Genomic DNA, 25,487 nt, shown 5'->3' on the forward strand with positions numbered 1-25,487 from the left:
AGCAGTGATCTCTGCTCTTTTCACTAAGATCTTATCATTTAGGTAGAATCCATTTCAGTTGAGAGTGAGGCAGTAAGAAAGCTGTGAATCCTGGGCGTAGAAAGTGCAGTCAGGGGTGCAGGTGCTAAGGGATCTGGGTTCCCCCCTCCCAGGCTGCAGGAAACAGGGTACAGGGTCCCTGCCTCTGGCAGAAACAAGCTCCAAGGGGCTTCTGATCGCAGGCTCAGCGGCGCTCGTGAACTCAATGTTTCTGTGGACCTGCACAGGCTGAAACATCCATCAGCCACCCTTGAGCAGTTGCACCCTTGTGAAATTGTGAGGCTAGGGGTTAGTGGCCAAGCCAGGGATGGGAGGCTGAAAGTTGGAAGGGTCAAAGAGCCTGATGGAAGAGGGGGCAAAGAATGTCTGTGTTAGAGATGGGGGTAGGGGGAAGCTGTGAAAGGCTGTCTTCTCCATGTGACTTGCCTGTTGCATTCATGATCTCATTGCAGCTGTGGTTACATATGAAGACCTGTACAAGATCACCAGACAGTACTGATTGAACTGAGTGAGTTATGAAAATAAACAAAAGGAGAGGATATGGAAGCAAGGAAAGGCTGTTTTGGGGGATGCCTGGGGGATGTTGGGGTGGATGGAATCAAGATACATTATGTACACATACATATTGTCCAAGAATAAATAAGTGACATTTAAAAAATAAAAGTTAAAAATTGTAGGGGTTCAAGAGATGACTCAGTGGTCAAGAGTACTTGCTGTTCTAGCAGAGGAACCATGTTTGGTTCCCAACGCCCATGTTAGGCAGCTCATGATCACCTTATGTTGTGAGCTTTTATATATGCATATCTATATATCTATATCTGTATATTTGTTCAGCTTCTGGACATCTAATGCCCTCTTCTGTTGGCACACACACACACGCACACACCACTCTACACTAAATATTAAAATAAATCTCTAAGTGTCTTAAAAATGAAACATTCTTAGCGGCAACCAGGCTCCAGGAGTAAATGACACTCCCCAGGAGATTACTACGCTCCTCTTACAAGGAGCCTTTTGTGCTGTTGCTGTGTGGACAGAGCCAAGCCTCTGGCTCCAGCCAGTTCTTGTGTGGTGCCTGACACGCAGATAGTGTGCCTGTGCGTGTCGCTTCTGGCCATTTCTACGTATAGAGATGTGTGCATACAGTGGAGAACGAGTTGCTTAGAGACCTCTCCCGGTGGGACAACTCCTTGTCACAAGCTTCTTATGGGTTCTGATGTAGAGAAGTTAGGGAGGGGGCTTTCCCCACCAGAAGCTTGACTCAAGCAAGACCTCCGAAGTGGATCTTGCTGGCTCTGAAAGGCACCTGGTAAGGCTTGGCTGAGCCTGGTCGGGCAAGTTCACTTATAGAAGCTACCCAAAAATCTACAAATAGGGGCAAGCAAAACGTCTCTGCAAGTAAAGGAACTTGCTGCCAAATTCAATGACTTTGGTCACTGGAAGCCACATGCTTGAAGGAGAAAACTGATTCCGGCAAGTTGTCCCCTCTGGCATGAACGAACACACACACACTCATGCACACACGCACACATGCACACATGGCTGGGAGTGAGCAGCAGCTCCCTGGGCTGCTGCAGAGGCCGCTTTAACCCTTTGCTATCTGTATGGAGGTATTGGAGACTTGTGAGCGGTACTGTGGGCATTTGTGTCATCTTGTATTTTATGTTTGCATAGATGATGTGTCACGTGCCTTCTTCTGTGCCTATTTGTGTCTGTGTATGTATTTACTTCTTGTGTGTATTGTATGCATTGGGTCTGTGTAGCTTGTGTTTCTAACTGAATCCCTGCTATATGGGATTCTAGGTATCTGTACAGTTTGTATGTTTCCATGCAGTTTATAATTTCTGTGTGCAGTCTTTGTGTATTTATTCATGTTCATGTGTGTGTTGTATGTGTGAGCTTTCCCTGGGTGTAACCTTGGCCACAGTCCTGAGTTGGAAGAGAGCAAGATAATGAGAAAGTTTATCATCTCCAGTAGAGCTGTCTTAAAAGGCAGAACAGTTTACATTTCCTCAATTCTTGTGTTAAGGAAAAATGTGTCCTGTCCTTGGCTACCTGTGAAGTGGGGCTTGAACTTGCTGCTCATGGGTGGAATTTTACAAATGCCTGGCTTCTGCAGCAAGATCCTTTACTTTTCAGCTGAGGCTCTCTCATGCTGCTGGACCATTCTCAAGTGGGGGTGGGGGCACTGAGCCTTCCTGCTCTGGGACGGTCTGTGGGCGTGGCCAGCAGAGGATCTGGTGAGGAGCACAAGGTACTCAGCACTCCAGGGCTGCAAGTGCCTGCTGAGAGGGCTGTGTTCCAACCACCACTCAGAGCTTTTGGATTTGGACACTAGACAGTAGACTTCACTGCTGGAGAAAGATCAGCAAGTCATCAGGTAAAATGGTGGTTGGGAGTTGGGAGGTAATAACTTCCTATTCTGAAAAGCCAGCAGGATAGCAGCAGCAGCAGCAGCAGCAGCAGCAGCAGCAGCAGCAGCAGCAGCAGCAGCTTTTGAGACTATAGCACCCTGCTATAGGCTGTGTTCCAGGACAAAGGGAAATGAGGAGGGGGAACTTGGAAACAAGAGCCAGGCCTTTAGGCATTTCTTTAGAATGGAACTCACTGAAGTGAGACCGTTAAATCCCTCAAGGCTAATGCTTTTTGTCTAGTCACACACTGAGTGAAATAAATGGGGATTCATACAGCCAACTCTTTTCCATGACATGGTTAGTAAGCACAGAAGTCTGAGTGAGTGGACATCCTTGGAAACTCAGAGCCCAGGGGCTCAGCTATGTTCCTCTGGCTTGTGAAGCTTGCTCAGTGTCTTTAACCTGCAGTGATGTTTGAGAGATACTGACTTAGACAAATGTGACCATTCTACAAAGCTGAGATTGGGCTAATAGTTGTGAACCACAGCTTCCCACTGAAACCACCAGGAAAATGACATTCTCCGAGGTTTGCTTGCTGCCTGGTACCTGATCTGGCCAGGCAGGGCCCACCAAGGATGGGTACCTATGAGCTCCAGTGTTGCTAGTGATACCAACTCTCCTGTGAGAGCTGCTGAAGATTCTATCTGAAAACAGAGGAAAGTTCCAGAAGGCAGGAAAGGGCTTCAGACTGTGTTTACAAAGACTTGAGGAGTGGAGTTGTGCAGGTTGGGTGTAAAGTGGGGGTGACTTAGGAGCATGCATTTTCTTGACACCCCCAATCTCACGGTTCAGTTAGCTGAGTTCTAGGGACAACTACTGGAAAGAGAGTGGCCTTGACTGCAACTGGAGACCAGCAGTGCTCTCACCTGGAGCCTTGGCCAGTGAATGCTCAAATGTATATTTTGGAAAGATGATGTAGAATAGGTGGTAGGAGGCAAAAATGAGGCTCATGGAAAAAAACCTTTTCTGTTGAAAGAAGTCTCCTCATCTTAAAGCTAAATGAACCCACAAACATGAAGCCCAAAGGGTCTGCTGGGTCATGGCAGGGAACATTTTGCTAGTGATGGGTCTTCTAGCTGGATGTGAGACATTGAGATAAAGGGTTGGCTATGGGTACATTTTGGATATGTGGTGGGATCAGGCATGGGCGTACTACTGGATGGATGGCTAAAGGGATTTTGGGAGTCTGGGGGTGTCTGAGCATGTTTGCTTCCACGGAGACAAGAGGCTAAGAGGACAATGAGGTCTGGGCTGCAGCTGTGTGTGTGTGGGGGCGCCCGCAATAGGTGAGGATAAGGTCTCTTGGGAGAGGAAAGAAAAGTCTTTTAGTTGGAGGTAGAGAGAACTAGGCTAGCAGTGAGATTCCAGAAATACCAGGGTGGAAGGCCCATCTAGAGGCTCAGGAAACAGCTGGGGGAGGAGTGGTGTGCCTATTCCTGTTATTGGAAATAGAAGATTGTCATCCCAACCCCGCAATTGCCTTAAACTGCCAGTCTTCCATCCTTGCAGAATATTGATTTCCAGGTGGTTTGATGAGGAATTTTGTCATCTTTTCCAACTGTCCTGCCTAGGGTTAGGCAGAAGACTCCCTGGTCCCTTCAGAGGTCCTGCCACCCTCAACTAGATGGCTTGTCTATGCTTGGGTGCAAAAGCGGTCCAAGCGGCTGCAGCAGTCCGGGGAACTTGAGGTAGGTAAGCTCAAGTCCGGGAAGCTGAGGTAGCCTGGAGGGATCTTGCTCTCAGCCCCACCCACTGCAGCTGATGGGCGTGGAGATGTGTTCTGCAGGGCAGATGGAATCAGATCAGGTCCTGCTTGGGGTCTCTTCTACTTTAGGCAAGGCTCAAGATTTCCAAGCTGTTCTGCAGGATGCTCCAGGGAAAGCCAGCAGCGCAGCAGTGGGCCTAAGCAGAGCCACGGAGTCCGAACAGGTAGGCCTCGGTTGAACCTAACTGGGGCTCAGATCCTGGCTATGCATTTTATATGGTTTTCTCTTCCTTATTCAGAGCTGTAATCCCTGGAGGGGAACTATCTCTGCTCTGGAAGCCCTGTTGGTGTTCCCAGAACAAAGCCTTCTTCACCCCAAGACCTTTTGCTGCAAAGAGGGGGTCACCTTAGGTGTTGCTCCCGGCTCTCCTTCCTGCTTGCCCCCAAATGCCCTCCAATTCCATTGTTCTCGCTCCCTCCATCTCTTCCACCTGATCCCTCCTAATTCCATCCCCACCAGCCCGTTCCATCCACAGAAGTCTACATTTGTTTCCCTTTTCCAGGGAGTTCTACGCATCCCTCTAGAGTCCTTGTTACTTAGCCTCTCTGGGTCTGTGTCTGTTGTTAGGTCCTCCTTTTTGTTTCTGATTTTGTTATTTTGGATATTCTTTCTCCATCTTTTAGTTTGGATAAGGATTTGTCTACCTTGTTGATTTTCTCGAATAACCAACTCTTTATTTTATTTATTCTTTGTATTTTTCTCTTTGTTTCTATTGTATTGATTTCAGCTTTCTGTTTATTTCCTGCCATATACTCTTCTTGAACGTGCTTACTTCTTTTTATTCTAAAGTTTTCAGACATGTTAAGTTACTTGTATAAGATCTCTCCATTTTTTTTTTTTTTTTTAATGTAGGCACTTAGTGCTATGAACTTTCTTTTTGGCACCGTTTTCACTGTGTTCCATAAATTTGGCTATGTTGTGTGTTCATTTTCATTGAATTCTAGAAAGTCTTTATTTTTTCCTTATTTCTGTCTTAACACATTTTTTCATTCAGTAGAGAATTTTTCAGTTTCTATGAGTTTGTAGGCTTTCTGTTGTTTTTGTTGTTGAAATCCGGCTTTAATTCTTGGTGGTCTGAAAGGATGAAGGGGGTTATTTTATTTTTCTTGTATGTGTTGAGACTTGCTTTGTGTGAGGGTCAATGTGAAGTTTAAGCTTTAGTAATATTTCTTTTACAAATGCCCTTGTGTTTGGGGCATAGGTGTTAAGAATTGAAACATCAACTTGGTGTATTTTTTCTTTGATGAGTATGAAGTGTCTTTCCCTGTGTCTTTTGATTAATTGTAGTTTGAAGTCTATTTTGTTAGATATTAGAATGGGTACCCCATCTTGCTTCTCAGGTCCATTTGCTTGGAAAATCTTTTTCAAACCCCTTACTCTAAGATAATGTCTATTTTTTATTTTCAGGTATGCTTTTTGTATGCAGCAGAAAGATCCTGTTTTCCAAGCCATTCTGTTAGTCTGTGTCTTTTTATTGGGGAATTGAGTTCATTGATATTGAATAATGATTGCTAATTCCTGTTATTCTGTTGTTGTCATCATTGTGTGTGTATGGGTGATTCCTTTTTTTTTTTTTTTTTTTTTTTTTTTTTTGTATGGGTTTTTCTTTTTTTTTTTTTTTTTTTTTGCTTTATTTGGTGTGAAATTTGTTATTTCTGTCTTCATGGAAATATTACCTACTTGAGTTGTAGTTCTCTTTCTAGTATCTTCTGTAGGGCTGGGTTTTAGATAAATGTTGTTTACATTTTCTTTATCATAGAATACCTTATTTTTTTCCCTCCATGGTTATTGGAAGTTTTGCTGGGTAGAATTGTCTGGGCTGGCATCCTTGGTCTCTTGGAGTGTGCAGGACATCTGTCCTGGCCCTTGTGGCTTTTTTGAGTCTCCACTTCTGAGAAGTCAGGTGTACTTCTAAGAGCCTGCATATGCTACTTGTCCTTTCCCTCTTGCAGCTCTTTTTCAGTCCAGTCTACTTGGTGTTCTATAAGCTTCTTGTACCTTATAGACATCTCTTTCTTTATGTTAGGGACATTTTCTTCTAAAATTTTGTTGAAAATATTTTCTGGACCTTTGAGCTAGATTATTTTTCCCCCTATTCTTATTATTCTTAGGTGTGGTCTTTTCATAGTGTCCCAGATTTCCTAGATGTTTCTTGTCAGAAAATTTTTAGATTTAACAATTTCTTTTATTGATGCACCTTTTTCTTCTATTGTACCTTCAATGCCCAAGACTGTCTCTCTTCCATCTCTCATATTATGTTGGTGAAGCTTGCCTCTGTAGTTCCTATACACTTACCTAGAGTTTTCACATCTCTCAATTTGTGTAACCTTTCTTCCTTCCTTCCTTTCCTCCTTCCCTCCCTCCTTTCTTCCCTCCCTCCTTTCTCTCTCTTTCTTTCTTTCTTTCTTTCTTTCTTTCTTTCTTTCTTTCTTTCTTTCTTTCTTTCTTTCTCTTTCATCCCTTCTCCTTCACCTTCTCACTCTCCTCCTTCACCTTTTCTTCCTCCTCCTCCTTTTTGAGACAGGGTTTCTCTGTTAAAGCCTTGGCTGTTCTGGACTCGCTTTGTAGACCAGGCTGGCCTTGAACTCACAGAGATCCACCTGTCTCTGCCTCCCAGAGTACTGGGATTACAGACATGTACTACCATGCCTGCTAATTTGTGTGTGTGTGTGTGTGTGTTTTAATTTCTTCTATTTTCCTTTTCAGGTCTTGAACAGTTTTATTCATTTTTTTCAACTGTTTGTTTTTTCTTGGCTTCCTTTAAGGAATTTATTAATCTCTTTCAATTTTTTGTTTGTCTTTTCCTGTATTTCTCTAAGGGATTCATTCATTTTCTCTTTAAGGACCTCCATCATCCTTATAAGGTTGGTTTTAAGGTTTTTTCTTGTGGTCCAGCCATGTTGGAATATTCAGGGCTTGATATAGTAGGATAGCGGGGCTCTAATAGTGACATGTTACCTTGGCTATTGTTGGTTGTGTTCTTATACTGGCATCTAAGCATCTGGGTTTGAGATGACTATAGGTCTAGGTGTGGATTTCTGAGTTTGTGTTAGTTGCATGGGTGTTTTGTTCCTTGGTTTGTGTTTCCTCTGTGATCTTCTTGCCTATCTAGACTCTGGTTGAGCTAAAAGTCTCTGCTTGAGTTGGGGGCTTGGGCAAGGTGATGAGGAGGGAAAGATGAAGTTAGGATGGTGTAGCACCAAGAGAGTAGAGGAGGTCTGCAGGTGGGTAGTCTACCTGGACTTCTGGTTGCTGGCATGGCCTCTTGTCACATAGGGAGTCTCTGCTTAAGTTGAATGCTGAAAAATGAGGAAGTGGTGGGGGGTGGTATTGTGTATAGGCTGGGAAAGCACTGAGAGAGTTGACGAGGTTCACTGTGGGCAGCCTTCCTGAACTTCTGGTAGTGGGTGTGGCCTCTGGTCAAGCAGGGTGCCTCCTGAGATGGGGGCTGGGATATGTCAATGAAGAAGGAGTATTGATAGGGTGGGAGGGCATTGAGAGAGTTTCAGAGCTCTGAGGGTAGATGGCCTTCCTGGAATTCTGGTGGTGTGGGAGTCTTTGCCAGAGTTAGGGGCTGGGGCATGGTAACAATGAGAGGTAGGAGGATTTGGGATAGTGTGTGGGGCACTTAGAGAGTGGGGGAGGTCTGCGGATGGGTGGCCTATCTTCTGGTAGGCTTCAGCTCAACTGCTATTATTTCATGTTTTTGTTCAAGTATATTCTACCAGCACTCTCTGTCATAGTGATTTGCAAGTCATTTTTATCAAACACGGCTAGCCAAAGCAGGGTCCAAAAATGTATAGGCTTCTTTCCATGCCAGTATCATTTCATATTTGACATAAATTCTTGCTCCACTAGACAATAGTCTAGTTGTATTAGTCAGGGTCTCATGACTATAGTAAATATCTGAAGTAAGCATATTTCAAAGAGAAAAGTTTGTTTTACCTCCAAGTTTCACAAGTGTAGGTCTATGAATGGCTGACACCATTGCTTTGGGCTGATGGTAGCATATACATAATAATAGAAGCAAGTGGCAGAAAAATGTCCTTATCTCATGGTCGGGAAGAGAGAGTGAAAGGAGGAGCTGGGGTCCCCATAGTCCTTTTCTAAGGCATGTGTCCCCAGTGACCTGAAGACCTGTCACTATGCCTTCCCTGGAAAAGATTTTACCTTGCTTCAGTAGCGCCATGAGTTGAAGACCAAGTCTTTAACACATGAGTGTTTTGTGAACATTCTAAATTTAAAGTGTAACAGCAGACTACTTAGTTGGAGACATACCATACTTGTCCTGCACTTGTTCTGAGTCTTGCTGAAGCCCTGCTCAGCTTGGATCCACAGGAACCCTGTCTCAAAGTGTATTGCTGATGCTGCGGATGACTCTGGTGAGCAGAAGTCGTGCTATGCTAACTACATGGGAAGCCTTTGTCCCAGAGATCCTTAGAACGCTGACTCAACCGAAGTACACAGGAAGCATTGCTTTCACAGAAAGGGTGACAGAAAACCAGATTGCTGCAAAGGCCAAGATCATTTCTTGAGTTACTGGGTGCTATAAAATGTGAAAAATAAACGTAGTGAATGGCTTGGAATACAACTTCAATGGTAGCTACAGTCCATGTCCTCATCTTTATAACAATTGTTACTTTCTCAGTGCAATTCTGAGCAAAAGCTGTGAACACCATATTACTACCATCCCTAGTGAGAGGTAGCAATGCTTTGAAGGATATGCCTGTTTGCTTTGATGCTCTGTGCAAATAATCTAGCAAAGGTTGTCTTTTATATTTAGTATTAATATTTACTAATATCACTGAACATCCCTCTCCATAACTTTTATGGAATCACAGTATTTCATACTATGCACATCTCGAAATTTACTGTATTCTAAATTCCAGCACTGAGAAAGGTAAGTAGACACAAAGTCCTACCCTTAACCAAGAAGATGTTTATAACTGACAGCTGCTGGAAATAAAGTCAGTTTTCTCCAATGGAGTGACACTAGGTATATCATCCACACTCTAGAACAGGTCCCATGGCCAGGAGTAGTTGGCCAACACAGAATGGACTTCATGGCTGTGTGTGTATGTGTGTTAGTTTGTTTTTATTTTCTTTTTTGTTGTTGTTTGTATTGTTTTTTGAGAAGAAACATGAAATTGGGTGGGTCTGGAGGTGGAGAGAATCTGGGAGAAATTGGAGGAAGGGAAAAGAATATGATCAAAATACGTTGTATGAAAAAAATTAAAATTTGAAAATTAAACACATAAAAATTTATTATGTCTTGTTATAGAATGTACAGATCATTGCTAATATGGAATTGCTGAGGTATCAGTTCTTGGAGACAAACACACACTGTGTCTGTGCCATGCTTGAATGTTGGGCCACTGGAAGGGCTGTGTTTTAAGTCTGCTCTGGTTGTACAGAGTTTGTTTTTCAGCCACAGTGAGTGGCTTCTTTCTGTTTGACCCAGAAAGATCAACCACGGGGCATGCACCTAGAGAACAAAGACATCAGGCTGGCCTCAGCCATGCTGGAGGTAGAGCTACACCAGACATCTGCTTTGTCGGGCCCAACTTGCTCAAACCCAGGACAGCCGCTGACAATCAAACCCACTACCAGAAACCACAAGATCGGCCAAGCAGACCCCTGGATCCCCTACCCTGGCCAGGCTGCTGGGAGGAGCCTCCACCTTCCTGAACATGCAGAATTTGGCTCATTCCTCATGAAGGGGAGGTGAGTGGGAGACAGTTTATGTAATGGACATGGAGCAGGTAAATGTTGCATTTCTACAAATATACTTTCCCTCCATTTTGTGAGAAAACGTTCCAGAAATTTTGTTAAAACATTTTTAGCGTTAATATCTTTCCTGGCCCATTTTGGACAAGTGCAGCCTTTAAAATATAATAAGCTTAGCTTCAAATGATAATAAAAATAGAAAGAGTTTGTAGCATAAGGATGTGGGTAATTTCATATATTTAAAGTATTCCAAATATTTTATAATTTGGAAAGTATCTTTCATTTATCTATACCTTAGGAAATACTTTGTTTCTATAAGCACAACATTTGAATTCATATAATACTTGTTTTAACGTTAGACAACCTGGAATTGCGGAGGTGGGGGGTGGGAGAGAAGGCAGTGGGGTGGCAGATACGATGTGGCAGGAGGGGGAAAAAGAGAGAACCCGTGAGTTGACATAAAGGAGACTCATTTTTGATAAACCTTAGCATATCTGTAAAGAGAGTCCATTTTATATGTCAATGCTCACACCCTAAATTCATAATTTTCACTTCATACATCCTTCCAGTGAGGATGCTAAAAGTAGCATCCTCTGAGTGACTGTGTCTGGGTGGCTCAGGAAATGTTGATTTCCTTGTTGTTACGGTTGATAAACACCACTCTGAAACCCTGTATCATCCCCTGAATGTGACAGTGTTAGAAAGTCACTAAACCATGAGGCTGGAGCTCTCATGAACAAGGTTAGTGATCTTATAAGAGGGCAGGGAAGCTTGTGAGCCTCCTCTCTGCTCTCTGTCTTCTACTACATGTGAAGATGTAGCAAGAAGGGCTTGGGCTTCTCAGCCTTGAGACCTGTAAATGTAAAATAGTCCATAACAAATCACCCAAGAGAAGGTGTTTTGTTAGGACAGCACAAATGGACTAAGACATGATGCTTTTTTGTTTTGTTTTGTCCCCCTCCCTTTATTTATTTATTTTATATCCTGATTGTAGCCCCCTCCCTCATCTCCTCCCAGGTCCACCTTCCCTCCCCCTTAGCTTTTGCTTTTTTAAGACAGGGTTTCTCTCTGTAGCCTTGGCTGTCCTGGACTCTCTTTGTAGACCAGGCTGGCCTCAAACTCACAGAGATCTGCCTGCATCTGCCTCCCCGAGTGCTGGGATTACAGGTGTGCGCCTGGCTGACCGGGTGCATTTTTGAAAAGAGTTATCTACTGTATGTGTTTGAATGTTTGCCTGCTTCTATGTGTTGCCACTAGACACACATTAGATCCTCTGCTGCTGGAGTTATAGATGGCTTTGAGCCACTGTCTGGGGGCTGGAAACTGAACTCAGGTCTGTGAAAGCAAGTGGTTTCAGTGTGCTGTATCTAGCCCCAGATACAGCATACTGAAGAATATTTGCATATTAGTATTCATAACAGCATCATTCACTGCAGGCAAAAGATGCAAATGTAGACACGTATAAGTAAAATGTGGCATATGCATACAACCTCTAAAAGGAAGGGAGTTCTGATGCCTGTGGTAATATAGGCAAGCCTGGAGGACATTGCCCAAGTGGAACAAGCCAGTCACAAGATGATAGGGCCTGTATGATTCCACTTGCCCTGGGGAGCACATTCAGAGACAGAAAGCATGATGGTGCTTTCTAGGCTGGGGGATGGTATGATGTGGAACTTCTTTTTTTTTAATTTTTAAGAATTTTTTTATTAATTACACTTTATTCACTTTGTATCCCCCCATAAGCCCCTCCCTCCTCCCCTCCTGATCCCACCCTCCTTCCCCCTTCTTCACACATGCCCCTCCCCACGTCCATTGATAGGGGAGGTTCTCCTCTCCTTCCTTCTGATCTTAGTCTATCAGATCACATCAGGAGTGGCTGCATTGTCATCTTCTGTGGCCTGGTAAGACTGCTCCCCACTCAGGGGGAGGTGATCAAAGAGCAGCCAATCAGTTTATGTCAGAGGCAGTCCCTCTTCCCATTACTATGTAACCCACTTGGAAACTGAACTGCCATGGGCTACATCTGTGCAGGGGTTCTAGGTTATCTCCATGAATAGTCCTTGGTTGGAGTATGAGTCTCTGGGAAGTTCCCTGTGTTCAAATTATCTTGTTCTGTTGCTCTCCTGTGGGGTTCCTGTCCTCTCCAGCTCTTACTATTTCCCACTTCTTACATAAGATTCCATGCACTCTGCCCAACAGTTGGCCATAAGTCTCAGCGTCTGCTTTGACAGTCTGCAGGGCAGAGCCTTTCAGAGGCTCTCTGTGGCAGGTTGATGTGGAACTTCTTAGCAGGACAAAATTTTAGCTTGGTAAGATGAGTTCTGGACCTGGATAGTGCTGATAATTGTCCAATATTGTAAATGTAATTAGCATCTCTGAAAGATATGCTTAAAATGGTTAAGAGGATACATTTTTGTGATATGCATTTTACTACAATTAAAAATCACTCTGTGGGGCTGGAGTGGTTCTGCAAGCTCACACTTCTACATGCAGTAAACTAGGGCTTTCCCCACATCCTCACGGGTGTCTGTTGGCACTTGTCCTCTTGATGGCCGACAGTCTGACTGGGATGAGAAGGAGTCTCAGAGAGTCTTGACTTGAATCGCCCTGATGGCTGAGGATGCTGAGTACCTCTTCAAGTATTCGTTTGCCATTTAAGTTTCTTTTCTTCAGAATGTCCATTCAGGTCATTAGTTGTTTATTGATTGTTTGGTTTGCGGTGTTTCTGATATTTAATTTTTGTAATTCTTTATATATTTTGAGTACTAATGCTCTCGCCTGATGGGCTATTGGTAAAACAATTTCTCCTGTTCTGTCTCTTTACTTTAGTGATTATTTCCTTTGTTGTAGAGAAGTTTCTTATCTTCATGCACTCTTTTATTTTAATTCTTTACTCTTTGTGGTCAGTTTTTAGGGCTATTTCCTGTGCTGTTGGAATTCTGGTTAGAAAATCTCTGCCTATGCCAACTGTGGTGGTTCAAATAAGAATGGCCTCATATTTGAATGCTTAGTCATCTGGCAGTGGCAACATTTGAGAAGAATTAGGAGGTGTGGCCTTATTGGAGTAGAAGTGGCCTTTTGGAGGAAGTGGGGGTAGACTTCAAGGTTTCAAAAGCCCATGGCAGGCCCAGTTTCTCTCTATCTCTGCCAATGAGTCAGGAAGTAACTCTCAAGCTACTACTCCAGTGCTTTCATTTGACTTGAGTCCTCTCCCCACCAGAGAACTCCTTGGCTGTGTTTGGCTTGCTTCTCCGTGTGGAGTGTTTTTTTTTTTTTTTTGTTTTTGTTTTTTTCTGCTTTTCCTTTATTTCAGTCTTTGGAAGAAGATCTGGTTTCTTACTCAGACACATGCCTTCACAGTCTCTCACAGAAGCAGCCACTAACCTGCTTCACTCGGAGGCTCCTCAGCACTACTGGGAGTCCTTCCTGTTTGCTGTCACTGTCTAAGCTCCTGCTTATCATGCAGTCATTTTTTCCATAGTTAACTGTCCTCATTGTCTCTTGTTCTTTATCATGTTTTTCCTAGCTTTCTGAGTTTCTTTAATACTTTATTTTTATTTTTCTAGTCTCTAGGTAGTATCTCTAGCCAAAGCTGGCCTAGAACTCTCTGTGTAGCCCAGGCTGTCCTCAAACCAGCATAGAGCCACCCACCTCAGTTCCAAGTCTTCCCTGTTTTATTTCTAACCAAGATTCTTAGTGAGGACCATGTCCAGTGCCCAGTTTTGGGGGATACTTTGTCCTGGATCCTTCTGAGCACACATTGGGTCTTTCAGGAAGAGGCCTTCAGTATCGTGTGCGTGTGTGTGTGTGTGTGTGTGTGTGTGTAAGTATGTATGTATGTATACATGCATGATGTATGTATTGCCAAAAGCTTGCTTCCTTTTCCTTTTCCACTTTTGCCCAGTTGCACCACTTTCCTGCTGGCAAGGCAATGGTAATAGATTGGTTTTGAAGCCTTATTGGGAGTAATCATAACTAGGCTTAAAATTAGGGGCACAGTCTCAGGGAGACTCTCTCATGGCTCCTTAGTGTCATTTTCAGTAACTTAAATTTGCAGTTGATTCTTGTAGCTGCTTCTGAAGGCTGGCTCCAAGGTCAGCAGCCTTGTAGCCTTCACAAGAGCTTGCTGCAACTGGCTCTTGAAGGGCAACTACTATACTGCAGGCCAGGAGAGACTACAGGGCTTCCTCAGGCCTCAAGGCACCTGCTCAATAACCTACCACCATGGAGCCTCTGCTAACCACCGTTTCGAAGGATGAACATTGGGTCTTGAGTTTGAAAATGAAATCCCATCCAATAGCCTCATGTCTGTCTAGCTACATGCCTAAGTTCTGCTCTGCCTTGAAGATTCTCCTTGATTCCTTCTGTGATGCTTCACCTGGAAGCTTTACTGGGTAGGATCTGATCAGCTCTCTGCTCCTTAATATAGTCACTTGGTATCATATTTGTTGATAACTGAGTGTCACTATTCTGGTTAAAGGAACTGGCCAGTTGATTCTTCCCATCCTCTCCTAGTTCAATCTACAATACTCTCTTTAGGTCAGTTTCCAAGGAGAAAGGGTAGACCACATACTCTTAGGAAATACAGATTTGCAAAATTTAACATTTCTTAGTTTTAAATTTTGTGTAAACTGTGATCTCTTTTAATAGCAATATGAGATCTTTCTTAAAATGCAGACATAGGTAGAAATATAGCAGTAGTACATTGCTTGCCTAGCATGCTCTGGGTCAGCCCCTGGTCCTGAAAACCAAAGCAGAAATGGCAGGGCAGGGTTTCAGAGTATCATTGCAGTTTCTGCTGTTATTTGCCTATTTACAAATGTCTGATGGGTACAGCTCTTTTGTAGAATTATCTTTGTGTTTCTCAGTCAGTTCTTGTTTTCTTTTTGAACTGTATTGTCATTTGCTTTGCTCTGAGGCCACCAGTGCTTATAGTTAGAATGAAAGCACAGAAGGGTCATGCAGTCTCCTTTCTGCAACTGTACTGTCATTAGCACACAGCTGCAGGACTAGTTTATAAGTTTCCAAGGAGCTATTTTTTTTCCTTAATCATGAGCTGGAATGTTGATTAATTTCATCTGGTGTACAATTCACAGTATCTTTGACATCTGCAATTTTATAAGCTTGTGGCAAACTCTGAATCCTCTTTTTCTTTTAATTTAACATTTTTTAATGTTTTTGAGGATTTCATACACAAGAAGTATATTTACAGCATTTTTACTCCTGACTCTCTTACTCCAACTCTTCCCATGTCCTCTTCCCTGAATAAAGAATGAGGACATGACTGCTCTTAAGGTATAGTTGAGGTGAAGGCTTTACTGTAGATATGAGGGTGAAACAGCCAGAGGCAACTGAAAGAGTTTAGACTGAACGGGGCCAAGGAGAGGGGGAGTGAGGAGAAAAGAGAAGAGAGAGGAGAGAAGAAGGCTAAGAGAGGAGCATTGGATCTAAAGGGCAAGAGAGGAATCAGGAGCCAAGAAGGTGCGTAGCCAAAATGGATGAGTGATATAGGGATCAGAAGCTGGAGGAATGGAGGCAGAAGGCCCACCCTGGGTTAAAGAGGATTAGGGTTAGGGTATGAGATGAGAAGTTCTGGGAGGAGTCACAGGAGCTGAGCGACACTTATCCTGCTTTCTTTGATATCTAACACTCACTCCCTCTCAAATTCATGATGTCTTCATTTTAAATTATTATGGTTATATATATATATATGCATATGTACATATGTATACATATATAAAAGCCTGCTTCATCCATATAGTGTTGCTCATATGTGTATGTGTTTAGGGCTGATTGCTTAGGATTGGGTACCTATCAGGGTACTAGAGAAGATTGATTCTCTCTCTCTCTCAGTATCCATTAATTACCTGTAGCTCTTCATCTAGAGGTAGGGCCTTATGAAATTTCCCCCACCTATGTTGGCATGTCAATTGATGTTGTCATTATAAAGGTCTTACTTAGTCAACCTTATGTTGTTTAGAGTTCACTGATGCAACCTCCTTGTCATATATAGAAGACACCACCTCCAGCAGACTTCCTGGTCCTCTGGCTCTTAAATTTTTTTTTACCTTCTGTTTTAAAATGTTCCCTGAGCCTTAGGAATAGGGGTTGTGTTGTAGATGTATCAGTTGGGGCTAGGTACCCTATGGTCTGGTGTTCTCTGAAAAATGGTCTCCATCTGCTACAAAAAGAAGCCTCTTTGATAAGGAGTGAAACACTTATTTGTAGTTATAAGTGCAGTTATTTAGAATGCATTTAGATATTGTACTGGTTTAGGAAAGTGGTAAAAGCTACATATTCTCTCTGTGATTGAATAAAAACGGCCCCCATAGGCCCATAGAGAGTGGCATTATAAGGAGCTGTGGCCTTGTTGGAGTAGGTGTGGCCTTGTTGGAGGAAGTGTGCCACTAGGGGCAAGCTTTGAGGTTTCAGATGCTCAAGCCAGACCCCGTGTGACTCATTTTCTCTTCTGGCTGCTTGCTGATCCAGATGCAGAACTCTCAGCTTCTTCTCTAGCACCAGGTTTGCCTGCATACCACCATGTTTCTGACCATGATGATAATGGACTAAACCTCTGAAACTGTAAGCCAGCTCCAATTAAATGTTATTTTTCGCAAGAGTTGCTGTGGTCATAGTGTCTTTTCATAGTGATATAAACACTAACTAAGATATTCTCTTATTTGTTTATCCTAGCTTTCGGTCATTAGATGTGAGTATATAACTTGGAGAAACCACAGACACCAGAAAAAGTAAAACGGGACATGGTAGTGAAAGTGGGGCAGAGAGGAGGAGCTCTAGAGAGGGTAGAAAAGTTATTACTCTGAAGAGTAAAACATAGGTTCTACGAATGGGGATATGGGACAATCGAGGAGGGAAGGATTTAACAAGAAGGGCTGAGGAAGGTTGATACAGAGGGGGAATAAATAACAATAAGGATGTTAGAAAAGGCATAGAGAAACATATTATTTTATGTTTACTTAAAATATGTACAGAATACATATAATTGTATTTGTAGGCATATACTTATATTACACACATACAAGCATGTTTTGAATGACGTTATTCTATAATGATGATGCTTCTCTAAGAGTTATAGACTATCTAACAAAACCCCCAGTGCCAGACACAGAAAACTTTCCTTGCAGTTGTTGATTAAGGGAGTCTAAGAGACTCCTCAAGCAATATAAGCTATTTTTGTCACCCTTGTTTCCCAGAACTTGGAGGTTTCATGCTGAAGACATTTCCACACATATTGGGCATTAGACTTGGAGGAATAGAGCCTGAACTGATTGGACAGCCTTCTTCACAAGGGCTGCCTCTCATAATATCAGAAGTTTCTTTTTTTAAAAAAATTATTTATTTATTACGTATACAGTGTTCTGCCTGCATGTGTGCCTGTGTACCAGGATAGACCACCAGATCTCATTATAGATGGTTGTGAGCCACCATGTGGTTGCTGGGAATTGAACTCAGGACATTTGGAAGAACAGCCAGTGTTCTTAACCTCTGAGCCATCTCTCCAGCCCCCAGAAGTTTCTATGTAAGCTGCCAAGGGAGAAAAGCAATCAGTAGTCCTCCATAGGTATAAAGCCAATGAACCCCCACAATGACCAGCACGGCAAGACCAAGGGTGCAATAATGACACATCTTTGGGATAATCAACAATTATCTAATTGGATTTAAGGCTTGCTCAATAGGAGGGTACTCACGTTTGGTATTAAAAACACAGCCTCTACCTATGTCTGGTGATTCAAGGATTCCAAAAGAGAATCTAGTCTTTATCTTTTGAAATGTTCATATAGTAAGAATAACACCTTGAGTATGTAGCCCAATACCCCATCTCCACTTTCTCATTTCTTTTCCTCCAGCTAATTCCTTTGTTCCCCCGGTTCATTTCTATTTTCATGTCACACACACATAAATAATTTTATGTATCTCTATACAATACAGGAATCATGAATGAGAGAACACATCTTTCTGAAATTGGCTTAGTTAATATATTATCTCTAGTTGTTTCAATTTTTCTGTAAACAGTATAACTTTGTTCATCTTTATGGTTGGAAAAAAATTCATTGTTTAAAGAAAAATGAACATCATTGTGGTGCATGCCTGTAATCCTAACACGCGGGAAGGCAGAGGCAGGTGAATCTCTGAGTTTGAGGCCAGCTTGGTCTACAAAGCGAGTCCAGGACAGCCAAGGCTACACAGAGAAACCCTGTCTCAATGTTCCCCATCCCAAGTTAATACCACATTTTAAAAAGCCATTTATCTGTTGTTGGACACCTGGGTCGGTCCCATGCTTTAGATATTGTGACTAGAGCTGCAATAGACACTGATGTTCAGTGTCTCTTTGGAGTAAATGCCCAGGAATAGTAAAGCTAGACCACTTTCAGCCCTTGAGAAACTTCATGCTGATTTCCTCGGTAGCTTTACTAATTTGCATTCCTATCGGCAGGTTATATAACTTCCTTTTGCCTATGCCATCCTCACTAGCATTTGTGGCTCATTACTTTCTTGATGACCACCATTCTCCTGGGGTGAGACGGAATTCCAGAACAGTTTGGTGGTTAGTGAGGTTGGATATTGCATTTATTGACCGTTTGTGTTTTATCTTTTCAGAACTATCTGTTCATTTCATTAGCACATTTATTGAGTTTTTGCTTCTTTAGTTTATTGAGTTTTTAAAAATATTCTAGATGTTAATCCTTTTTTAGATACACAGCTAGCAAAGGCTATGTATCTAGCAAAGGCTTCTCCACTCAGTTAACTGTTTTCTTTGGGGCACAGGAGCTTTTTAATTCTGTGAAGTCTCATTTGTTGGTGTTATTTTCTGAGCCACTGATATACCAGTCAGAAAGACTTTATGCCTCTGTCTTGAAATATTTCCCCTACTTTTCCCTTGATGGCTTCAGAGTTGCGGGTCTTACATTAGGATCTTTAGCCCACTTGGTGTGTTTGTGTAGGGTGAGAGATAGGGATGTAGTTTTGGTTTTCTGCAAGTGTGTATCTAGCTCTTCCAGCGCCACCTGCTAAAGAGGCCGTCTTTTGGTACAGGTGTCAGAAGTTAGGTAGCTGTGGCTGCATATCTGGGTCCCGTCACACTGATCTACTCGTCAGTTCTGTGGCGGGGCCATGCTGTTTTATTATTCTGGCTCTGTAACATAACTTGAAATTAGGACTTGTCATCAGGTATGGTGACGGTGTCACCATACACTAAAGCACCCCTAGCTGAGATGTCAGTAATAGTTCACGGTGTTTTGGGGAGGGAGGGTTAATTTTCTTTAAGTGTGCGGCTCCCACACACACACAAGTATACGGGCAGCACAAACTGGACTCAATGGGCTATATAAAAAAGTGAGGCCTCGGACTGGAGAGAAGTACTTAACGGGGACTGAATCTGATAGAAAATAGAGGAAGGAATGTAGGGTGAATATTAGAAAAAATATCATATAAAATGCATATATGAAATTCTCAAAAAAAGCAACAAAATATAAAAAATAAAAATAAAATGCCAGCTTGTATGCTGTAAATGTTAAAATACCTTTTCAGTTGCTGTTATTGTGATATAAATGTATTATATTTATATTTAAATATTGTTTTATAAATGTATAACAAATATAGTAAACATCTATAGTTATGTATTTAAATACACACACACACACACACACACACACACACACACACACACACACATATATGTAAATTGACCTTCTAACCATTTTCAAACAAATTTTATTTTTGGCAATTTTATGTATATGTTGTATTTTAATCAACTCATCCCATTATCTTTTCTTGTCTCCCTCCTGTTGAATACCTATTTCTTCCAAATTACTGATCCTTATTTTCTTTTTTGACTCATTGACTTTAATTAAGGTTGTTTGTTTGAGCATGGGTAGAGGGACATTCATTTAAGTGCTGGCAATTTAACCATGTCTATGCTGCTGCAAAAAATGGTCCCCCTCTCCCCTAGGAATTATAAACTGGTAATAACTTCAAGGTGGGGTGGAGTTCCGTGAGCCCTTCCCCATCCGTGCTAGCATGTTGTCAGGTGAAATCTTTTCGAATTTTGTGCAGTTGCTGTTGAGTACAGAAATGTAACAGCCACATCATCTCTGGAAAACAACTTTCCACAGCCCTCCGGCTCTTACGTTCTTTCTGCTCCCTCTTTGACAGTGTTCTCTGAGCCTTAGAAAGATAAACTTTGCACAGTCACTTATCCTCAGCACTTTGAACAGTTACGAATGTCTTCAGTAACCACCATCAATTGCAAAGTAAAGCTTCCCTAAGTAGGAAGTAGCACCAATCTGTGAGAGTAAATATAAATGTTCAGGTGGCAGCTTGAGTGGCACAGCATGTCCGCTTAGCGAAACAGCAGGAGAAACTTCCCTGCTAGGCCCGCGCTGCCCACAGCCACAGGGCTTTGACCTGATTTACAGTCTCTTGTTTTGGAATGGGCCCTAAAACTGGTTAGAAAGCACTTGGTTATCCCAATCGCAGTTATACCACTGGTGTATCAGTGGGCTCATCTCATTTGCAGTTCAATTGTATAGCATGATTGCGGATAGGGTTCAAAGATGGGTGATATGGTGATTAATTTTTGCCCCCCAGCAGTCTGAATGGGATAGAACACAACCTTCCAGCACTGCAGTGAAGAGAGGGGGTAAGGGTAGGGGACCGAGCTTCCAGCCCACTTTCAGCTTGATTTTTCACGCAACCAAAGCATGAACTGTCTTCAGCAATAGGGTCTTACTATCTATTTCTGGTAGGCAATCAAGAGCAATGGCAATAACATGTACTGTTCTGGGGCCTCAGGGGCCTAATAATAATATCTAGAGAGGTATCTTGCTCTGGTGCTGAGATTTTTAATAACTTGTTGCCTTTTGGAAATAGAATTATCCATCTACATGAAGTACCTCTGTTCAAACTCTATTATTACTATTATTATTGTTATAATTATAGTTTTAAAAAATTTTCTTATAAAATAATAGGTTTCCATGTGTCTTTTTTCCCCCTAAATCCCAAGTTTTGGTTAACTCTTTCACAAACCCTCTCTTTTCCACATTCTTCCGTCCTTGGCCACACTTAACCCTTTCCCCACTAGCCCCTTCTACATTCATGTCACATGTATTCCACTACTGACTCCCTCAACACCTCTTTCCCTTGCTATCATATTCTCATTCTAGCTTTATGGCCTCTATGCACACTCACTCCAGCTCAAGCACAGACACACATTTGAAAATTTAAGGATGTGAGCATATCTGAGCAACAACACCCAACACTCGTGTTTCTAAACCTTTCTTGCCTCGCTTAGTATAATATGTTCAAATTCCGCATATTATCTTGAAAATTTTATGTTTCTTTACAGCTGAATAAAATTTCATTGCGTATGTGCCATGTTTTCCCTTTCCTTTAATCAGCTGGTTAACATCTAGGCAGATCTCAAGTCCTAGCTGCTGTGAATAGAGCAGCACTCAGCATGGGCGGGCGTCTGCGCATATGGTTGGATGTGAAGCTCTTTGGGTGGATGCGCAAGAGCGGTATAGCTAGGATGTATGGTACGTCTAGCTTTAGTTATGCAGGGACACTCAGCACTCATTCCACAGTGGCTGTAGCAATTTACATTTCTGCCCACAGTGATAAAGGCTTCTCTTTTTCTGTAGATCCATTGTAATTTGTTGCCACTAGTTTTCTTGATGGTTGGCATTCTGACTGAGGTGAGATGGAAACTCTTGTAGTTTTAATTGGCAGCCTCCCCCATCCCACCCAATTGCTAAGGATGCTGAGTACTTAAATAGAATGATTTGTACTTATTTTTGAGAACTGTTTAGTTCAACAGTCCATTTTTTGATAGAGTTGTCTGTTTTCTTGATGTTTATTTTTATTTTTAGTACTTTGTATAGTCTATATATCAATCTTTGTCAGATGAACAGCTGACAAACATTTTCTTCAACTCTGTGGGCTGCCTTTTCACTCAGCTGGCTGTTTGCTTTGCTGCACAAAAGCTGAATTTCATGGGTCCCGTTGTTGCTGAAATAAGGCCACCCCGCTGAGGAGACATAGTTCTGTAGTCCTCACCTCTGCTTATTCTTTGAAGTGTTTTCCCCTACTTTTTATTTCAACAGTTTCCTTGTTTTCAGTCTTAAGTTATTGGATCCATGTGGAGTCTTTTGTTCAGTGTGAAAGATAAAAACAGAGTTGCATTCTTCTTTATGTAGAAATCCAGTTATCCCAGCCCCGTTTGTTGAAGAAGTTATAGTTTCTCTAATAAGTATTTTTGGAATTTTTGTTAAAAAGCATGTACAATTCAGTGACATTAACTAGACTAATGATGTGTAATCATCACACACAAGTAATTCTAAAATGTTCTCATCACCCTAGAATAAATTTTGTATTCCTTAAAGCAATATCTCCCCATACCCTCTCTCTTGCATTGGTACCACACATCTATCTTCGGTCTCTATTTCCTGTTAATAGATATTTCATAAAGTGGTACCATAGGGAACTTATTATTTTACCCCTTGTTCATTTACTCAGTAGGTACCCAAGCTTCATTATATAGCATGTAACCATTTTTCTTCTTCTTTTGAAAAATTTATTAGAATTTATTTTTTTATCCCTTTCCTCTTTCCTTCCAGTCTCTTCCCACACCTCCTTTCTCTCCTTCCTCTTTCTTTCCCTCCTCTCCCTCCCAACCAGCCTAGGCACATCAAGTTGCAGTAAGACTAGGTGCATCTTCTCTACTGATTTTAGACAAGGCTGTCCAGTTAGGGGAAAGGGGTCCAAAGGCAGGAAACAGTCAGAGACAGTCCCTGCTCTAGTTGTTAGGGGTCCTACATGAAGACCAAGCTGCACATCTGTTGAATATGTATAGGGGGCCTAGGACCATTCCATGCAATGCTTTTGTTTTGTGGCTCAGTCTTGGTGAGCCCCTATTGGTTCAAGTTTTCTTGTGTTTTCTTGTGCCTTGACTCTTCTGGCTCCTTCAATCCTTCTTCCCCTTCTCTTCCACAAGATTCCCTGAGTTCCACTTAATGTTTGGCTGTGGGTCTCTGTATCTGTTTCCACTAGATGTTGGGTGAAGCCTCTCAGAAGACAGTTATGCTAGGTCCTGTCTACAAGTATAGGAGACTATCATTAATAGTGTCACGGGTGGGCTCTCTCTTACAGCATGGGTCTCAAGTTTGGCCAGTCATTGGTTGGCCATTCTTTTAATCTCTGCTCTCTCCTTATCCCTGCACATCTTGTAGGCAGAACAAATTGTGGGTTGAAGATTTTGTGGGTGGGTTGGTGTCTCTATCCCTTCATTAAAAGTTTTGCCTGGTTACAGGAGGAGGCAACTTTAGGTTCCATATCCCTTATTACTAAGAGTCTTAACTAGGGTCACTCAAGATTCCTGGGAATTTCCCTTGTCCTAGGTTTCTAGCTCATCCTTGAGATGCCCCCCCAATCCATCCTCCCCCTCAGTTCTCCCACTCTTGATCCCTCCTGCTCTCTTTCCCACTCTCCTTCCATTCAGTTTCCTCTGTCCACTCTACCCCCACCCCTATATCTATTTTATTTCAGCTTCTCGGTGTGATTCAAGCAACCTCCATTATGTCCTCCTTGTTACTTAGCTTCTTTGGTGTAGATTGCAGCATGTTTATCCTGTACTTTATGCTTTATGCAATTATAAGTGAGGATACACTCTTAGAGCTTACAAAAACTTTATTATGAAAAGACTTGGAAATTTAAAAAAAACCCACTAAATTAACATTCCTTTGGGGGAAAGTAAGACTTTTTTTAAATGTAGTCCTGAATGTCCTGAAATTCACTTCGTAGACCAGCTTTGCCTTGAACTCGGAAGCCTACTTGCCTTAGCCTCCTGATTGCTGGGATTAAAGGCATGCACCAACACAACACGGCCAACTAGTTTCTAAAACGGGGAAATGATATTCCATTGCCTATATATGCCACATACCCCTAACTAGAGGAGTATATTCGTGTGTTATAATCATTTTCTGAAAGCATCAGACAGGTTGAAAGCAACCTTAAACAACAAATATTCTGTGAATGTTGGAAGCAACATGTGGATTTAGCTTTGTAACATGTTTGCAGTTTTGAGTGCTATTATGGGTCAGTTGGGGTCAGTTAAAAGACCCCAACTGTTAACCCTGTTAAAAGAATTCTATAGAAAAATATCCCTTTTCCCATAAATGCAGAACAAAGTCCTTTAACACAGGCAGGTCACAAGTCATAAACTACAGACAGAGAGAGAGAAGTGGAGAATTCAAACTTAGGTTCATTCCTGATCTGACTTACTCCAAGAGGAGTCTCTTTTCACCCCTAATGCTGTTCCGATGCAGTGTGTCCTGTGAGGATGCCCTAATGCATCATCAAAGCGCTCCTCAAATGGGGCCTATCTGTGCCATTTCAACCTAAAAAGCTCTGTTTGTTATTTCTTGTCAGCCAGGCTAAAAAAACGGTGCTGGGAAACACATAGCTTTAATTTCAGCACTACAGAGGCAGGAGACAGAGGCAGAGGCAGGTGCAGAGGCAGAGGCAGGGGCAGGGGCAGGGGCAGGGGCAGGGGCAGGGGCTATCTAAGGCATAGTAAGTTGGTTACATTTGCTTCTTCAAGGCAGTTTAAACTTAAACAGGCCGAGTACACAATATGGCAGCAGATTCAGCCCATAGTCTTACATGGTCACAAGGCGAATTAGTAACTTAACTGTAAGGTCTGGCAAGAGTTCCATACCTTCTAAGGCAAAGATGTTTTCAGAAAAAGACTTTAGCCCAGATGATCTCTAGTCAAGTGAGCATAAAAGTAAACACAACAATTAGCATATTATAATTTTGATACTTTACCAATTTAACTGTCTTTCTAGCACCAATAAGATAATTTTTAAAGTTTATGATTCAATGAGACTGTTAAAGAAAATTTAGGAGGGGGGAGCAGTGAATGACTTGCCCAATTGAACAAGATCTATACATATTCATAATAGAGCTAAACATGCATTGCTATTCCTGCCAGCTTGCTGTCACAGCGATTGTCCAATAAATGATAAATTCTCTCTCTCTTTCTCTCTCTCTCTCTTTCTCTCTCTCTCTCTCTCTCTCTCACACACACACACACACACACACACACACACACACACACACACACACACACACCATGCCTACTCTCTCTGGACTCATACATAGATAGTCAGATAGAACCTTTCGACCTAAGGCTTAAGTAATTTCCCAGACATGAAAGAGGTGATCCTTCCTTTACAAAGCTAACGAGTGAAGAGAAAATACTGATGGTGGAAGAATGGCTGCTGTGAAATCAACGAGTCCTCACATCTAAACCCAATGAGCAATGAACACATTAGTCAAACGATTGTTGTTCAGAAAAACAATCATTTAGTTCACTTATCCTGAAAGCCCAGAAATGTGATCATTAATAGTGTGTGCACTTGGGTAATTAATTAAGAGATAAGTACATTTTATTGCACATAAAATAAATGCATGCTCCCCAAACACACTGATGGGCTACATGCTCTCAAGGAAGATTAACGAG

The 25,487-nt window shown here is 42.1% G+C and overlaps 1 protein-coding gene across 1 annotated transcript in view; it reads left to right on the plus strand.

Moving 5' to 3' along the window:
- Window positions 1-9,698: 9,698 nt before the first annotated feature.
- Window positions 9,699-25,487, plus strand: part of Oca2 (OCA2 melanosomal transmembrane protein) — a 323,587-nt gene continuing 307,798 nt past the window's right edge. Inside the window, exon 1 of the mRNA XM_055607524.1 lies at window positions 9,699-9,943. Within this exon, the coding sequence (XP_055463499.1) occupies window positions 9,699-9,943 (245 nt within the window). The remainder of the gene's footprint in view (window positions 9,944-25,487) is intronic.

The sequence above is a fragment of the Psammomys obesus genome, unplaced genomic scaffold, assembly GCF_907164565.1.
Source record: "Psammomys obesus unplaced genomic scaffold, mPsaObe1.curated_primary_1811, whole genome shotgun sequence".
NCBI classification, from domain to species: Eukaryota; Metazoa; Chordata; class Mammalia; order Rodentia; family Muridae; genus Psammomys; species Psammomys obesus.